This window comes from Lycium barbarum, chromosome 2 (assembly GCF_019175385.1).
Source record: "Lycium barbarum isolate Lr01 chromosome 2, ASM1917538v2, whole genome shotgun sequence".
In the NCBI taxonomy this organism is placed as follows: Eukaryota; Viridiplantae; Streptophyta; class Magnoliopsida; order Solanales; family Solanaceae; genus Lycium; species Lycium barbarum.
Genome location: NC_083338.1, coordinates 134,226,406 through 134,244,581, shown reverse-complemented (window position 1 = coordinate 134,244,581; position 18,176 = coordinate 134,226,406). Strand labels below are relative to the sequence as shown.

General features: G+C 34.2%; 1 protein-coding gene across 1 annotated transcript; it reads left to right on the top strand.

Annotated features, from left to right (window-relative positions):
* The first annotated feature begins 3,800 nt into the window (after window positions 1-3,800).
* LOC132622547 (probable serine/threonine-protein kinase At1g54610) lies at window positions 3,801-9,094 on the top strand. The gene is made up of 7 exons (XM_060337157.1): window positions 3,801-5,147; window positions 5,560-5,844; window positions 5,931-6,248; window positions 6,657-6,878; window positions 6,993-7,087; window positions 7,938-8,034; window positions 8,336-9,094. Exons 1-7 carry the CDS (start codon window positions 4,719-4,721, stop codon window positions 8,687-8,689), a joined length of 1,800 nt encoding a protein of 599 aa, XP_060193140.1. The 5' UTR covers window positions 3,801-4,718; the 3' UTR covers window positions 8,690-9,094.
* The last annotated feature ends 9,082 nt before the right edge of the window (window positions 9,095-18,176 follow it).

Here is an 18,176-nt window from a genome sequence, read left to right as displayed (position 1 = left end):
AAGAAGGAAATAACAATACCAAAATTGACTCCAATATAAAAAGAGAAATTTATCATGATTTTAGGTGAACAAAGCTTTATTTTCCAAAGTGCATCTACATATTAACCATGCTAATACAATACCTGATAGATTTAAATGAAAAAGAGAGATAATAAAGGCAACATCATCACACTCCACGTGAAATTGATTTTCTTCAGAAAAAAGAAGAAGAAAAGAAGTAGCATTACAATAAGCAAAAGACTCACTTTTAGGGGACACAATGCCTTAGCGTGAAATCCATCATTAAGATTCAATCTCAAAATGTTAACAGAAGAGATAACAAAGTAGGTTAAATGTAAATGATCTCTGAAAAAACCGAGAGATTTGAAAGCTCAAAGTTGATGTTAGCCATGGTTAGAGTAGAAAAAATTTGAAAATGGGTTTTGTTGATTTAATGTTTGTTTGAAGAAAGTGATGGTTGAGATTTGTTCACTGAATTTTGAGGAAGTTGCATCTCAAAATTTGAGCTCATTTGATTGCGAATTGAAGGAGATTGGATCAAACTTTTTGAGCATTGTTTTTGGAGAAGAAATGAAATCGGGGCTCGATCGGGGCGGGTCAGGAAGGAAATGGATATATATTTTTTTAAAATCGGATAATGTAATTTGATTTGGGATTTTTAATCCAATTAGGGGTACTGATGTAAACTTTATAGATAACGGTGGTATTTATTCACTATTACTAACGGAGGATAAAATTAGCTACAAAACAAAGTAACTGGTATATTTAGCCCTTTTCCCCATATCAAAATACTTACAATTGTTCTCAAACTTATCGGAATGCAGGAAAATCATTACTACTGGTTTCAAGATTATCAGAATCTTCACGTAATTAAATTTAATTTCAATATAGGGAAATCATTACTAGTATCACATTTTTTACTAGAATCCATAGGTAGCTATGGGGTTTCCTTACTTGAGACAAAATCATAGTGTTAACCCTACGACGCCTAATTAAAATTAGTGTTCTAAAGTTAGATTTTAGTAAGAGACTTTTTTTCATATTCATTGTTTATAATATAGTATTCTTAAAAGGCATAAAACATTTAACTTAACATAGTACTATTATAATTTATCTTGTAAGAATTAGTTCAAGTTAATACGATGTTAGCCAGTTGTTTGCAATATATCACTTTGGATATGTGTTGTAAAAAATGTAATCTACTAATATGAAGATTTAAGTAGTTTAATTCATATATCTAGAATATTTATAATGTTCAAAAGATTGAGTTTTTTTTTCTTTCATTCTTTTTTTTTTTAATATAGATAACAACACCATACTTAATCCTACAAAGTGAGGTATGAGTCTTTTTTTAATATAGATATTTTGCTTTTTCATTCTCTCTATAAATTTCAATAGTAATAAGCAAAAATAAAATAATAAAATATATAATTTAAAAATTTTGGGGCTCAAAATTTTAGAGGTCTAAAACAAAGACTTTACTCGCCTCCCCTTAGCCATGCTCGGTCAAGACAAAAGAGTTTGAGAAAAGATAGTACTCTAGATATAAAAAAAAAAAGTTTTTTATGGTTGTTATTTATCACATTTTGTGTTAATTATGTTTCTCAAAGTTATTACTTAAGAAATAAAACAGAGTTTCCTGATTAAATATAGTCGGTCTAGAAAAAAGCTAGCGCTCATTGGACCGTTAATTAAAGTCCAAACTTATTTCATTGTTGTTATTTGGATTTTAGAATGGGTTATCGCATTTATAGTATTAAAATTACAAAAAAGTTATTAATTAAGTTTCCTAAAGAGAGCCGAGTAGTTTTCCTTAGTAGATGCATTTGACAACTAGAAGGCGTTTAGAATCATACTTCTCAAATATTCCATTGCATACTAGAGAAAATATAGGATTTTAACTAAAAAAAAGGAAAATGTCCAACTTTGTCTTTCTACTTTGCAATATGGTTTAAAATTTTCATTTGTTAATAGTTGGGGTTAAGTATATCTTGTCGTTGGTCCAGATATGGTCTTATTCACTAACGGCATGAACTATTCAACGCATGAATTTCGTTTACAAGTAAAAATGAATTTGCCCTACACTATGCCAATGGTCCAGATTTTCCCCCAAATTATGTGAAATTCTCCCGATTTTATTTTGCTCAACAACAATCCATCATTACTCTAAATCAATCACTGCATGAAATTGATTATCTCCACTCTCGAAAACACCACTTGGTCGAAGACCACTGTTACTCCCCCGCCACTTCACTCTGACAACATTCACAGAAAGAACAAAGAACACAGAAAAGTTCCATACAAAGACAACCCCATTAAAATGATCTTTACCACATCTTTATTTTTACCATTTTCTCCTGCCACCGTTTTACCTATGTCATAAGACCATCAGTGCTCAACACTGTAGCCCATCTTGATTGCTAAAGTTTGAAGCTAAATATATACTGCGCTTACTAGGGGGTTGATGAGGAGCGTTGACTCCACTATTGATGATCTAAGAAGGATGGATGATGGAGTTGTATCGATAGCGTTTGATAAAGGTGAAAATTTAGCTTAGTGGTGTAATTGTTCATTGTTTGAGTTCCATCCGGAATGATTTGAGGCTTGAGGTGGTTAATTTGATAGAGATATTATCATTAGAGGTTCTGAGTGTTGAAGAAGACAATGTTACACATTGATCCCTTCTTCAAAATTCAAGGAAAACTTTGGGTCATTTCGCATAGTTTCAGGCCGATTAAATTTGACCCATTGCCTTGTAAGAAAATGTCCATAAGTTGAAAAACTTTCGTTATTAGTAAATAAGAGAATATTTAGACCAATCATGTAACTGTAGGAGTATATTTGATCTCAATTATTAACCGAACAAATTTGGACCATTTCACAAAATTCAAGAACTAGTTTGAACCTTTTCTCTTTATTAAATCTTTTGCAGTTTTTCCCGAACTAATAAAAATATTTCGGAGATGTCTTTCAATTTTAGACAAAACCAGAAAAACTTCTCTACGGTATATGCTGATATAAACATGCTCTTTATTATGTACGTAGTTACGTACACTACATACGTACTACTATATAGTAAAATTTTCTTGATTAAGACAACACATTTTTTTTTTCGGAGAAAAGAAAGACGAAAGACAACACATTTTGTTTCGAAAAAAGAAAGAAGAAAGACAACACATTTTGTTTCGAAAAAAGAAAGAAGAAAGACAACACATTTTTTGGCAATAGCTGCCAGACCTAGTGGCGGAGCCAGGAAATTTATTAAGGGGTGTCAAATTTTTTTATTTTTAAAAAAGGCCAATGACTGAAGTAAAAAAAAATAAGCATGTCACCAACTAGAATCAAACACGCAACCTTGTTAGCCTGAACCTATAACACCCCTCAACCACTCGGCTAAGCTCTCAACTTATTACAAGAAGTGTTAATAGTAATACATATATGTATAAAATCAGAATTTCACATACCTATACAACGTAATTTTCCGGCGAAGGGGTGTCGCTTGACACCCCTCGGGACCAGGTAGCTCCGCCCCTGGCCAGACCTACATCATTAGCTCAAATTAAATCACTAAAAATAGTTTGCCACAGCAATAAAATAGCTGTGGCATCGTATCATAATTTACTAAGATTAATTCCGCCTCTTAGTACTAACACAAAAAAGAAGACGACACACAATGATGATAAAATCTTAGCTTCCCTTGTCAAAACGTTTTATTTTACTTGAAAAGATGTAGTAATAGAATAGGTCAAATAATAAAAATATATATTGAAGTTAATTTTTCCAGTGTCATGAAACTTTTGCAACATGAGTTCTTAAAACTGAAAAGCGAGAAGCGGAGAAAAGAAAAAGAAAATCAATGCATACATAGAAAATAAGGATTTACTAACATATATATATATACATTGACAATGTAAAATATGATTATACTACGGGTTTATTTAGATTGTAATAACAAGTTGCCTGCCATATTTCTCATGTTATTGATTCCACTTATTATGAACAAGTATTTATAATTATCTTTTCAGTGATTTTAATGTATAATGGTGTAAATACTCCGGAAACAAATATTGGCATTTATAACCTATTTAACACGTGTTTAACTCATTTTATTTGAATAAGCTAAATTAATATGCCATCTAATGGAGTACACAACAACAACATGAAGACGCAGCAAGATTATTCTGAAAATGACCAGCCTGCCGGCTAATTTCTCGTCACTTTCATCAACTTTCCTCTATTTCTCAAGATATTTTCTTTTAGTTTTTACTCAGCCTGCAGTGTGTTCATTTCCTTCTCTGTTCTCCATTTGTCTTCTGTTTGTTGGATTTGATCAAGAATTCATGACCTTGTCTTGAATATGTCACAATTCGTAGTCGGTTAGGTTAAGTTTCTAAAATCTATTTATTTCGAAAAGTGACTTTTAGTCAGAAGTGTTTTCTAAAGAAGTACTTTTAGAGCTTAGAAGTTTATGTTTGGCTAATCAGTTTGAAAAACACTTTTGTTAATATTAGAGCAACAACTTGGCCAAGTTACCAAAAGTCTTCCGGAAAAAAGCTACCGTTTTCGGCTTCTATTATTACTCAAAAGAACTTATTTATTCCTAAAACCTCGGCCAAACACCTCTCTGACTTTTAGCTTCCCAAAAGCTTGACTAAACGGGCTATCAGGCATCAAGATAATTATAACTATTTGAGAAACTTGAAAAGATATTGCAGCTTATGGGGTGTGCTCAAGCAAAACCTGCGATGGATTCGCCGCCTCGGGGATTAGAGAAGTTGAAGTTGGAGAATGGATATGCTGCTAGAGGTGATCAACAAGTTAGGCCAAGGAGGTCTACTGGACAGAGGCTTGATCAGCCAAAGGAGAAAAATATTCCTGATTATGGTGATGATAGGAGACTACTGAGTGATGGAAAAAGAGATATAATTAATGAAAGGAATTTGGTGATCACAAGTGAAGGGGAGACAAAAACTAATAGTAGTGACAGTGGTCTTGTAGCTGATGTTCCTAGGAAAATTAGCAAGACAATAACTGAGGATGAAGAGTTAATAGATGGATGGCCAAAATGGCTAGTTGATAATATTCCAAGAGAAGTTCTGGCTGGTTTAGTCCCAAAATGTGCTGATTCTTATGACAAAATTGACAAGGTTTGTCTCTTATTATTTTCACATTTATTTTAACTGTGGAAAATTGGTATTAAAGTTAAGAGTTTATGTTCTGTGCGCTAAGAGTATAGCAGAAAGAGTTTTTACACTGTCAGGTTAAGTTAAGGTAACTCTCCATGTGGTAACCTGAAAAATAGAGTAATGACCTGTTATAACTGGTTAGATTTCACTAATATATAAATTAACTCTTAAGTTATACTCTAGCTTTTGCTTCTTTGCTCTGTTCCTTCATTTGATAGCACTAGCAATTTCCAGTAAATATTCTTGTTTAACTAAGAAACGTCAGGCTTAAATTAGATTGTGTCTGTGCGCCTTCTTTTTTTCTTTTTGCGAATGTATTGGACGCAAAGCTGAGTACTGTAATTGAATTTAATGTATCCTTTTGATATTTTAGGTAGGTTCAGGGACTTATAGCAACGTGTATAAAGCGCGAGATAGGGATACTGGGAAGATTGTGGCCTTAAAGAAAGTTCGTTTTGATACCTCGGAACCGGAGAGTATAAAGTTCATGGCACGAGAGATTAGGATCTTGCAGAAATTGGACCATCCAAATATCATAAAGCTTGAAGGGCTGGCTACTTCCAGAATGCAATATAGTCTTTATATAGTTTTCGAATACATGCAATCTGATCTCACCAGCATAATATCTCGGGCTGATATGAGGCTCAATGAAGCACAGGTCAGCACAATTGTCCAGCCATTCTTTTCAATGTTTGATGTTTGCCATTGCAATTGCTGATTTTGAAAGCATCTGTCGTGTTTCAGATAAAGTGTTATATGCAGCAGCTGCTCTTGGGGCTGCAGCATTGCCACGAGAGGGGTATTTTGCACCGAGATATTAAGGGATCTAATTTGTTGATTGACAAAGATGGGATGCTAAAAATTGCTGATTTTGGACTTGCAAACTTCTTCAATACTGGAAAAAAGCGTCCTCTTACAAGTCGAGTTGTCACACTTTGGTATAGAGCTCCAGAGTTGTTACTAGGTGCTACAGATTATGGGATAGGTATTGATCTTTGGAGTGCAGGCTGCCTCATGGCTGAAATGCTTGCAGGCCGGCCTATTCTGCCTGGTCGCACTGAGGTACTAGCCTAACGTTGAAAACAAAAATCCAATTTTCTTATTAGATAAACATTGATGGCAATTTTTTCATTTTTGATGGCCAAAATTCAGTACGGGCGCTAGCCTAAATATACAAAACCTAAACACTGATTATGTATATTATATGTATATACATGTATATTTTAGGTATAGTGTATGTATAGTTAATGTATATATACATGTATATTTATACTTAACATACAAAACCTATACGTTTTATGGCTATTTTGTAAATTAGATTACCGAAAGGTATTGGACTATAGTTATCTCAAATTGATCGTCTGGATCGTCAAGAAGCTAAGAACTATTGATATCTCATCAATTTTCATTTGATTCAAGCATGTTCTGAAGGATATTTTATGATACAATAATTATTGAAAAATGCTCTAGGTGGAGCAGCTACACAAGATATTCAAGCTGTGTGGTACACCTTCAGAAGACTACTGGAGGAAAACAAAACTTTCAACTACCTTCAGGCCACCATATACCTACAGGTCTAGCAAGAAAGAAGCTTTCAGGCACTTTCCTGTATCTTCTTGGAGGCTCCTAAATGTTCTTCTTGCGCTAGATCCTGCAAATCGCAGTTCTGCTGGTTTAGCTCTCCAAGACGAGGTAAATGTAAATTGAAATATCAAATTCTGTGTCATTTGAACGACAAGTTTATTATCATACTTTAATTTAGATCATTTCTTTTATCTCTTGATTTTGGATAATGTTTCGATATAGTTCTTTCATTCAAGTCCCTTGGCATGTGAACTCTCGGAGCTGCCTGTAGTCTATAAGGAGGATCCTGAGGCAGTGTTAAAGCTTGAGAGGAGAAGGTAAGCGAGCTCGTCTATACACCCAAATTGTCTTCTTGAAAATGTTAGAATTCTTGTTTACCGTTGTTAGAGCCAGACATTAGTCGAGGGTATGGACTGAAATCTCTTAATATAGTCTTGTACAATCCGCACTTAAAAAGTTAGCTTTTGCGTTTGAGTTAGTCCAAAGTCATTTTCTTCACAACCGCTTTTGTCCTTCACTGTTTCTAAAGGTTTTATGGAGCATTCTTACGCGACCGATAATATTGTATCAGGATCAGTTTAAATTGCACATTTTTAACCAAGAACATGTCAAGCTGGAGCTTAGTCCAAATATTTAACGTTTTCTGACTTCTGATTGGAAACCCCAAAGGGACTACCTAGTTTTTGGAGAACAAGAAGAAAGATACAAAATTGCAGCAAAAATAACTTAAGCCTTATCTAAAACACTACCCTAGCAAATAATAATTGACTTTGAGCCCGTTTGGATTGGCTTATAAGTTAGCTTATAAGCTGTTTTCAGCTTTTTTGAGTGTTTGGCTGGCAGCTTAAAGTCATTTTGTGCTTAAAATAAGCTCAAAAAAATAATTGGGCCCATTTGACTTAGCTTATGTAAAGCAGCTTATAAGCTGAAAACAGCTTATAAGCCAAAAAAAATAAGTTAGACTACCCCAACTTATTTTTTTTAGCTTATAAGCTGCAAACAGCTTATAGGCATAAGCCCATCCAAACAGGCTCTTTGTACTAAAAGTTTCATGTCCTGGCACCATAAGCAAATTACATTGCCTGAATCATCTAATATCAAACTTAAATATCTGTTTAAAGTGATTTGACTTTCAAGTTCCTATTATTCCATTTTCCTTTCCTGCAGGCACAGGACTCGACAACGCTCTCAATCACAAAAGGAACGCAAAAAGAAAGTAATAGATTCGGAGGAAACAAAACCAGATACTGGTGGCTCTAATGAGGTACATTTCTTAATTTATGTTAAGATCTCGGTCAACCAAGAAACCAAAAACAACAAATGAAAACCTGGAAGACAAGCATCATTGTTTTATACGGATTTGACCTATATCCACTGACAGTATGATGAGAAGTTTATAACCATCAGTACAATTTAACGTACTACAGAAAGTTGCTTTAATTTCAGGTTACCAGTTTCACTTATTATGAGTAGTTACTTAAATGACCTGATAGAAGAAAAAACTCTTACAGTGTAAGTGTTTAAAAGTTAAACTCATTCAATCTTCTGCGTATTGAATGTTTCAGGAGCCAATAAAGAGTAGAATTTCAACAGTCATTAGCCTACTAGAGCCAGGAAGTAGCACTACTACTACTACAACAAGCACATCCTCAAGTACTTCAAAGCCAACTGAGAAAGTAGAGAGTCCTCAGGGTTCACCAAGAAGTACTGAATCTCATCCTGATGCTACTAGGAACATCAAGAATAATAGACCTCCATTGCCAAATGCTAGAAGAAGCAGAGCTAGTAAGTTCAGCAGCAGCAACAACAACAAGGAGGCGATGAACAAATTGAGTAAAGTCCAAAGGTCTCAATCCACCAAACATTTCCGAGATCTTGATAATAAAAAATTCCATAAGCTTCATGATCTTGTTGACTAAATCGCTTACAACATGTTAAATTACGCTGATAGTGTAAAAGTTCTTTATACTGCCAGTGTACATAAGTCTTTTCTTCTAAGATTTGGCTGGCAACTTAACGATCGGGTAAATAAATTGTGGTCTATGTTAACCGTTACGCATTCCATTGGTGTATTATGAAACAAGACACATTGTCTAATAAACAAGTATTTTGAGGTTATGCTATTCTTAAACATCAGAGTATTAGACAGATAAAGACCTGCAAAAAAATAGTTTTTGACTTTACATTTTCAACAATGTGTTTTTTTAAATATCTGATTGTAAAATGCTATGCCGCAGTTTCACATATAGGGAGTTCCGAACAAATTAATGTAAATTCAAACTTTGCAACACTTGGCCTAGTTCTATTGAAGTAGCCTGTCCACACACAAAGCTGGCTTCCTCACAACATAACTCATTGTGTACGTACTTTTGAAATTATAGATTCAGATTTAACATTTATTAGAATTTACTCCCTCTGTTTCAATTTATATGAACCCATTTGACTGGGCACGACATTTAAGAAAGAGGGAAGACTTTTAAAACTTGTGGTTCAAAATAAGTCTTGAAAATTTGTGTGGCTGTAAATCATTCATAAAGTGAATTTGTTTCTAAATTAGGAAAGTGGTCATTCATTTTGACACGGATTAAAAAGGAAATACGTTCAAACAAATTGAAACAGAGGGAGTAGTATTTTTCACATATGTATTTAAATTATGTAACGAATGTTGACACCCAATTTTGCCCCTCCTTTATTCCAATTAATAAATCAATATCTTATTTTACCCTTACTTCATTATAATTTCTACTACTACTATATTGTTAAATATTAATACGTTGTACATCACTACTTACTTATTATATATTAATCATAAGATATAACTTAGGTAATATTTTACTTTATTATTACTTTGCTTATATTTTATATACTAATGATAAGATTATTATATTAACTCTAATTATGAAATTTATTATTATTGTTATTATTATTATTATTACTACATAATACATTTGATCTAATTTAGAAGCCAAAGAAAATGTGAGAAGAATGGATTTTCAAATTAAAACAAGTGTCAAGTCCTCATGTGTATACATACTAATACACACGTGTATACGTGTATATCAGGTATATACACTTGTATATAGGCCCATTCTTTTCATCCAAATCTGGACCGAGCCCAATCCATTTAAGAATTTGACCCGGCCCAATCCAGTAAAATACAAAGGGGAGGCTTCAGCCCTTTTTCCCTTTCCTTTTCCCCTCCATTCCCGTTTTTAGCAAACCCTAATTCCCTTCCCCCCCTCCTTTTTCTCTTCTTCACCAGCCGCAGCCTCCCTCTTCTCTCTCTCGCTCAAACTCATCTCTCTGCCACTCACGTTCCTCTCCACTTACCCCTGTCCCCCACTTCGTTCTGCCATCTCCACCATCACTGCTCCTCACGTTCCCCCCACTTCACCCGACATCGCTCCTCTCTTTCCTCTTCCTCTCCCTCACGTTCTCTCTCTGCACCTCCACACTCCCCTGTCCCCCCATGCCCCTGCTCCCCACTTCCTTTTGTTCCCCACGCCAATCGTTTCTCTCTCATAAGCTCCTCTCTCCTCACTCTATAAAGGGAGAAGAAAGACGAAATCAATCCAAAAAAAAAAAGGACGGAAGAATCTGGAACCGCAAAATTCCCTACAAAACATCAATTTTAATCATAAAAAGGAGCCTTACTCGAAGGATAACAGCCAACAATCACTCACCCTTTTTCGTTTTTTTGGTTTTGAAACTTTAACTACTTTAATCGGTGTTCGAGTTCGAGCATAGATTCGACGACTTCGACACCCTAGTTCGTTGCACACAAAAGAGGTAAACTTCGATACATTCATTACTCATGGTCTTTAGTTTCTGTTTTGGTTAAGATTTGTAGTTTATTCTGCGATATGTTTAGTAGTTATGTAGTTTCTGTGTCGTTACATTATTTGCTTGATGTTTGGGAGCTGTTAGGATAGAATACTAATTGCTAAGAAATAATTTGAAAGGCGTATACTGTAGTTTTGAATATTTAGACTGAATTTCCAGGACTTGGAATCGATTTAAAGTCGAATATACATAGGATATACAGCGGGTTATCAAGCTAAGAAGAAGTTATACATTCGATATACATCTGATATATACACCGTAGAGTGTATATCTTAGGTATATTGCGTATGGGAACTAAAACTGCCCTGTTTTATCTGTGTCTTTTAGTTGTTCGAACATGATTTTAAGCCTGAACTTGTTTTCATCTAACTATTTTTGTTGGTATTGGACCTTTCTACCTAATTGCTAAAGATCCGACATATATACATGAAGAACACTAAATGTGATGCGTTGCTTGGTCTGTTGTTCAGTACTCTCCAGTTTGCTGCCTTTATGCATATCACTGCTACTTTGTATTTTCTAGGAGCTGGTCCAGTTGATCTGTGTATATGTAGGTGTTGTTGGTTATGATAAATATATACAAATGTTGTCCACGTTGAAAGAATACTGATTTTGAACATGTTTTGGACTGCTGTGTGCTTTTGTGCTCTGTTTGTACAATTCTGTTCATCGTGTCTTTTTTTTAGATTGGTTCAGTTACGTGCATAGTATCTAGGCTTTTGTTTTGTTTCTTTTGTTTAATCTAGTGATCATGCTCAGTATAGTTAATCTTATTACTTGTTTAGCATAATGCTTGTGCCTTGACTAGCATAGTTATCATGTTTAATTAAGGTTCAGTTTGTTTATCCTGCTTCAAGTACAATGGTAATTTCTTATTTAGTCTAGTGGACATGTCAATAGGAGGCCAATCTCCTACTTCTGTGTTAGGTCTTGGTTATTATTCTGTTTGAAAACAATGTTGATTTTTTTTGTCTCTCTATTCGGTATTTGTTATCTGTTTAATTATGGAGTCAGTCCGTTAAATTTCTTTGTGGAGTATTTCAGCCTGTCAACAGTATTCCTCCATTATAATAGGAGTTTGGATTAACTAACATTTCTCTGTGTCGACTTGAGTATTAGTAACCACTCAGTTGTTTCAAAACAGCAGCTGACTAAGACTTTGTTTAGCTAAACTGCTATTGCTTGTCTAGAATAACTATTGTTTTCAGTTGTATCTAAAAAATGAATCTCCTTTCTCTTTCAAGCACACTGCTATTTGTTACTATCATGAATGTTGAGTGTTTCTTGTCCCTTCCCTACTCTCTTGTTGATCAATAAGCATGTTATGTGTTTATGTGTTTAGATCCACATATAGGTTTTAACTCTAAAATACCTGACCTTATACCTGTTAAATCCTTTTGCTAAGTTCAGTGGAAATTGTTATTCTTGTGTCGATTAATCATATGCTAAGTGAGTTCCTTCATGTCATTTGCATATTTCCTAGTTCTTTCAAAAATTCCTATGTGGTCTGAATCTTGTCCATAGGATATTTGCTGGTGTGTTTCTTGAGAGGAATGACTGCTGCATTGTTGCTAAATTTAAACTACTGTGTTAGGGTGTGAACCAATTATTTCTGCCTTTAAAAATCAGTTATTTTGTTGCTCGAAATTTGGGGCAGATCATTGTTATTGGCTGCTTTCTAAACTACATAGTGTGCCATAGGATTGTTTCCTCTGTTAGTTGTTCTTGCCTTCTTTATGAATCTAAGAAACCATTGATGAGTTGATTTTGTGTTACCCACTGTAAATGGAACTGACTTATAGTTCCAAACTGTGGTTGTTTCCTTGTGTTCTTTCTAAACATAAACTAAATCGCGGCATTTGAAACGGGATGGTGGTGACCTCTTAGTTTTCCTCATTTCTAATCTTTGTTGTCATATTTTTTGGACTGAAGCTGCTGTTGCATTTTGTTATCTTTACTGCTGCATTTTGAGGATCAGTCATCGCATGTTCAAGCTGTGTAGTTGCCACTTTGATCAGATCCGTCGCGTTACTGCATATTCAATTTTGTGATTCTTATATTGCCAAGTATACCATGTTGATTATGTGTATATATATGTATGACCAGTAGTATACTATACACGTTTAGCCTTGTTTATCGATTGCATACTAATCCTGTTCTTTCGTTTTATGCATGACTATCGCATACGAGTCCAAGCGACTCGTCATCTCCTTCCGCATTTGGTGTTGGGCTAAAAGCCCAACGTAACTCCTCCTGCGTCAGCCCAATCCGCAGTCAAACAAGAAAGGGAAAAAAAATCTGGGCCAAAGCCCAATAGACGGTGAACAGTTCGCAGCAATCTATTAAACTTCATTGGGCCGAAGCCCAACAGTAGCAGAATAGCAACAGTCCGCAGTGGGCTGAGCCCATTTAAACCATTTTACTTTTTATCTTATTTCTGTGTGCATTTAACTTGTATTGTATGACTAACATTTGTGCTTGTTAATTAAGATAAATTTTAGTAACATTAAAGGTTTTAGTTTAGTAATGGGTAGTTAATTCCGTAAATTACATTCACTTCTATTTTTAAAACTATTTATAGTATCTATAACATTTATTTGAGTAATTGATTTTCAAAATAGCATGACTATATCTTTTGGCTAAGGGAATCATAATTTATGTTTACTATCTTAGAAGTTTAAAATGTCACAAATCTTACACTAACGTTAGCTTATTCTAAGAAATACAAAGCAAATTAGTTTCAACGGATAACTTTTTCACTTTAGTTCCTTGCCAACATTTGAAATACATATTTGTTTAAAACAACCTTCGCACAACATACATTAAACTAATAGTCTTTCTATGAAACTTTTAAAATTTATTTAACATTAATGTTACATTAACTCTTTTAATTTGTGAGTCGGCATAACTCACTTTTTCCAAATACATATAAAGATTACATGTTCCGCTTCTTTTAGTTTATTTTAACTAAACTCTTTATGCAATTACCAATTTTACTTTAAACAACTTTATCAATAATTCACAAAAAAATCATTTTCTTTCTATAATGTTACATTTAGCCTAATTAAATCTTAGTCTGGTTGGTTAACCATTGTTAATGGGTCTTAAAGGATGCCTAATCCCTTACCTTTAGACTAATTGAACCCTTACCTAGAATCTTAAGTTTCGCAGACCTTAAACAGAGTTAACTTTAAACATAACTTTAATAAACTTTAGGTGTCCTAATTCACCATAAATAATTAGGTGGCGACTCCTTAACACAAACAAAAAACAGGAATCTCCAATATATCGTACTTCTAATTTAACCGGGTTAAAAAGGGGTGTGACAGCTTGGCGACTTCACTGGGGAACACTTAGGTTCTAACCATAACGGACATAGCTTAAATAGGCATTGTGTGCTTATTTTAATTACTTTATTTGTTTGTTAACTGTTCTTACCTGCTATTAATTGTTTGTTTGATGTAAACTGTTTATGTGTTACTTGCTTTGATAAAACTGTCATTCCGTTCATACTTCCTCCACTCCTGGAAAATTCACCCAAATTCACACACCTAAAGCGGTTTCGCGGTTCGCGGCCGTACACTACAAGATTACCCCTTAGTTGGATCGATCTTGTGGATTTAGTCGATCGGCGGTGCAGTCGACGGCCACGGACTTTCCACTCCCAAGTTGTCCGCTTGGGGGAACCTTGTGTCATAAGAAGCCGACTCTTAGTCAGCCTAAGATAGAGCTAAACCAACACCCTTTATTAAGAGCATACATTTCATGACCTAGGAGGTTTAATACCCTTGGTGTATTAAGCCCATTAGATGACTTTACCCAAACATCCAAGTGGGTTCACGACCCCAGGTGACAATAATCATATTTTATATGCATGTTTGAAGGATAATTGTGCCTAAATATTGACTATTTGCTCTAATTAATTAAACTTTAGGAAGGAGGGAATGACTAACGTTTCTATGACAAGTATGGATTTGCATTGGAGTACAACAAATGACGAAGATCAAGGACATCACAAATGGAGCTAGAAGTTAGGCATAGGAAATTTTATTTACTTTATTTAGATTAGGAAACACTTTATGTTGTATTCATTTGACATGTAATAAATATTACATTATTTTGCACTTTATTTTTTGAGAAATAGAATTTGTTTAATTAATCAAAAGCAACGGGATGACGTATTATGGCACAATTTACCCTTCAAACAAACGTTAGACCTACCTCTGGCACAAAGAGGTCACATGCATCTTAGGACGCATTATTATTGTTGATACAATCATTTACATTTAGTTGACAACTTGTTTGACTTTATTTGATGAATTATTTACATGACTTACTTGACTTTACGTGATCATGACTTTACCTAGACACGTTAGTGAGACTGACACCATTTCTACTTTATGTTTCTTTTTATTCCCAAAAAAAAGTTGATTCGTGTTGACACTCGATGGCCGACCATCCTTATATCACAAGGTCAAAGACGTCATCGTTACCTAAGCGCAGTTGGGTTGTTCAAGGAAATGAAATTACTATGTCCGATCCGACCGCATCTATTTCAACTGGCATGAAAAACATCGTGATCTCTAGTGATCCCCTCGAGACTTCCGAACACGGAACTACTATTCAACGGGATGAACATATCGCCCGCCTGACGCAAGAAATTGAGAACCTACGTGGAGAACTGAATCGGGTTAGGGACTTGACCAATTTATCCATCACACTCCAAAGTCCGCCTCCTAAACCTGGAAATACTGTTAATTTAGCCTAATTAAATCTTAGTCCGGTCGATTAACCATTGTTAATGGGTCTTAAAGGATGCCTAATCCCTTCCCTTTAGACTAATTGAACCCTTACCTAGAATTTTAAGTTTCGCAGACCTTAAACAGAGTTAACTTTAAACATAACTTTAATAAACTTTAGGTGTCCTAATTCACCATAAATAATTAAGTGGCGACTCCTTAATACAAACAAAAAACAGAAATCTCCAATATGTCGTACTTCTAATTTAACCGGGTTAAAAAGGGGTGTGACAACGAAAATACTGGGATGTTGAACCCGTATCACAAAAACTGCATCCACCACTGTACTCGTTAATAGAGACAAATTTCACGTGAGCCCTCACCTGTCACGTGGGAGTACTTTATGTGTTAATTTTGATTAGACACTGATACTAAACAAGTTGCTCTAGAGTTCATTCTTCACTCCATGTACTTACAATCTAAATCCTCAATAATTTTTTTACTTAGTATGGAATTGCTTACCTTATGCAGGCATGTTATACTAAGTATATTTATTAAGATGATTATTTTATGCTCTTTTAGACAAGCTAATCCGTGGTTTAATTGACGAGGTTAGATAATACCCTTTGCAATTCCATCTTTATATTAGTAGTTGTTCAATTTTTCATTTCTATAATCAAACTTGGATGTCTCGGGACTTTCTCACTTCTTACTTTGTTTTTTGACCATATTTAGTGGTCGAACTTTTATCCCTTCGCCTATAGACAGAGGCTCATGATTAGGTATAGAGCCACGTAAAATTTCCAATTTTACCACCAGAATACCTGTGAGATAGTAATCGGCCTTTCAGATGCCTTCTTCCTAAATTGGAAATATGCTGATTACAACTACCATTTGAATTGTGATAGAATAATATCTAACAGTTTATAAGTTGTGGGATTGTTGGGTTAGACTGGACAGTGGCAGAGTTAAAATTTTCATTAAGGGTATTTCAATTATAATAAATAAAAATTATAATAAATAAACACCTGAAGAAGCTAAGAATTCTATATATTCATAAAAAATAATTTTAACCGTAAATTTTCTGGCAAAGGAGTTCGTCCTTTAGCTCCGGCCCTCATAATGGACGAGTATGAAGAGAAAAACCTGGTCCTAAATTCAAATTCACAGCAAGTTGTTTCACATTTAGCAAATTAAAGTAATTCATTGTCGACCAAGCTTGTCATTGATCATGCCTTTTTATCTTTTTGGGACAAGAGATTGATTATTCTTTTACTTTATCGTCATCTTAAGTTTTTTGAAATATTTTAACTCCCGATCTAATCTATGAATGCGCTTAAGGGATTGATTGGGCGTACATCACCATGTGTACGGTTCAATTATTCTCCTTCCCTCACATTACACCTCCCCCATTTTTTTTAAAAAAATTATTGTACTCGTGGTATCCTAGCGGTTAATGGATTAAGATGACATTAAGAGAGATAGAGTTCAAATTCCAGTATAGACAAAAAAATACTTGGTAATTTTTTCTACCGACATATTACTCGATTCATGTGTTGGTGGGATCGGTAATAATACAATTGGGCAATCTAGGTATAAGCAAGCTAATCAGCAAGTAAAGATCGGATTTTTTTCAGGATAGTTAAAGCTCAGCAAATGTTAAACGGTTTATAAATCTAATGAAAAGACGGCGTAATTGTTCTTCAAGACTATATGAGCTAATCAGATCATGAGAATATGAGACGATTACTCTTCTTTTTTATTTTGAATGTTGCGTTTTGATCTTATAATTAAAAAGAAAAAAAAAAGATAATCATAAAAGTAGAAGATAGTCAACTAATTAGATCTAAATTTTCATATATATACTTGATGATCATTCATGCATGACACTTACCCACAATTGAAATTCCATCAAACTGAGCAATACCATGAAGAAAAACCTTGACAATTCAAAGGGTAATTAACCTTTTTTCTTTTCTTGAACTTCAAACACTGTAACGAATATCACTAATTTTAGTCTTGATCCACTTGAAGCTCTCTCTCACAGTAGCTTTTACTTTACCTTCTGTTGTGAACATATTATATGCTGCAATTCTCTTCTTCCTCTTTATTTCTGGATCATTTGCTGGTGCAAATCCTTTTGTTGTTGGACCATTAAATGTGTATGCATTTGATTGATCATCTTGAAAGTTCCCAAATTCTCCAGAATAATTTGAAGATGAGTATTGTGGATAAGATCTGCTCTTTTCCATAACACTTCTTTCGTGTTTTTGTTCACCTTTTCTTGATTGCATTTGTTAACTATGGTGGCAGTTTATCTTTTCTTCTTGTTGGAAAAGTTCATAGTATATATAGTAAGTAGGGCATGCATGTTGACATATACAATAATGCATATAAAATATATGGCATGCATAATCACTTAGCTTAGGTTTGTTGTACATTTCATGTCTCTAAAAAGAGAGGAAAAATAAAAGTTGGCTTTGTTGGAAAGTAGATCGTTATAGCAAGGCATGCATTCATCAATGTATGTGATTTATCTTTTTCAACTTTTGTGGTGGGGGTGGTGTACATATTGATGTAACATCTTTGTTTCCTCTTCATTTTTTCCCAACTCTTTATTACAACTTTTCTATTGACATCAAACTATTCTCCGTAGTGTAGTTACCAATATAATTCATGATAACTCTCCCCGGAGTCAAATTTAGAATTTGATGGATTTGGCTTTTAAAATTTTAAGTATTGAACTCGCAATACCTTTCAAATCAGAGATTCAGAATCTAATATTTTTTAAAAGTTTATAGTTATTCACATATATATTTATGTT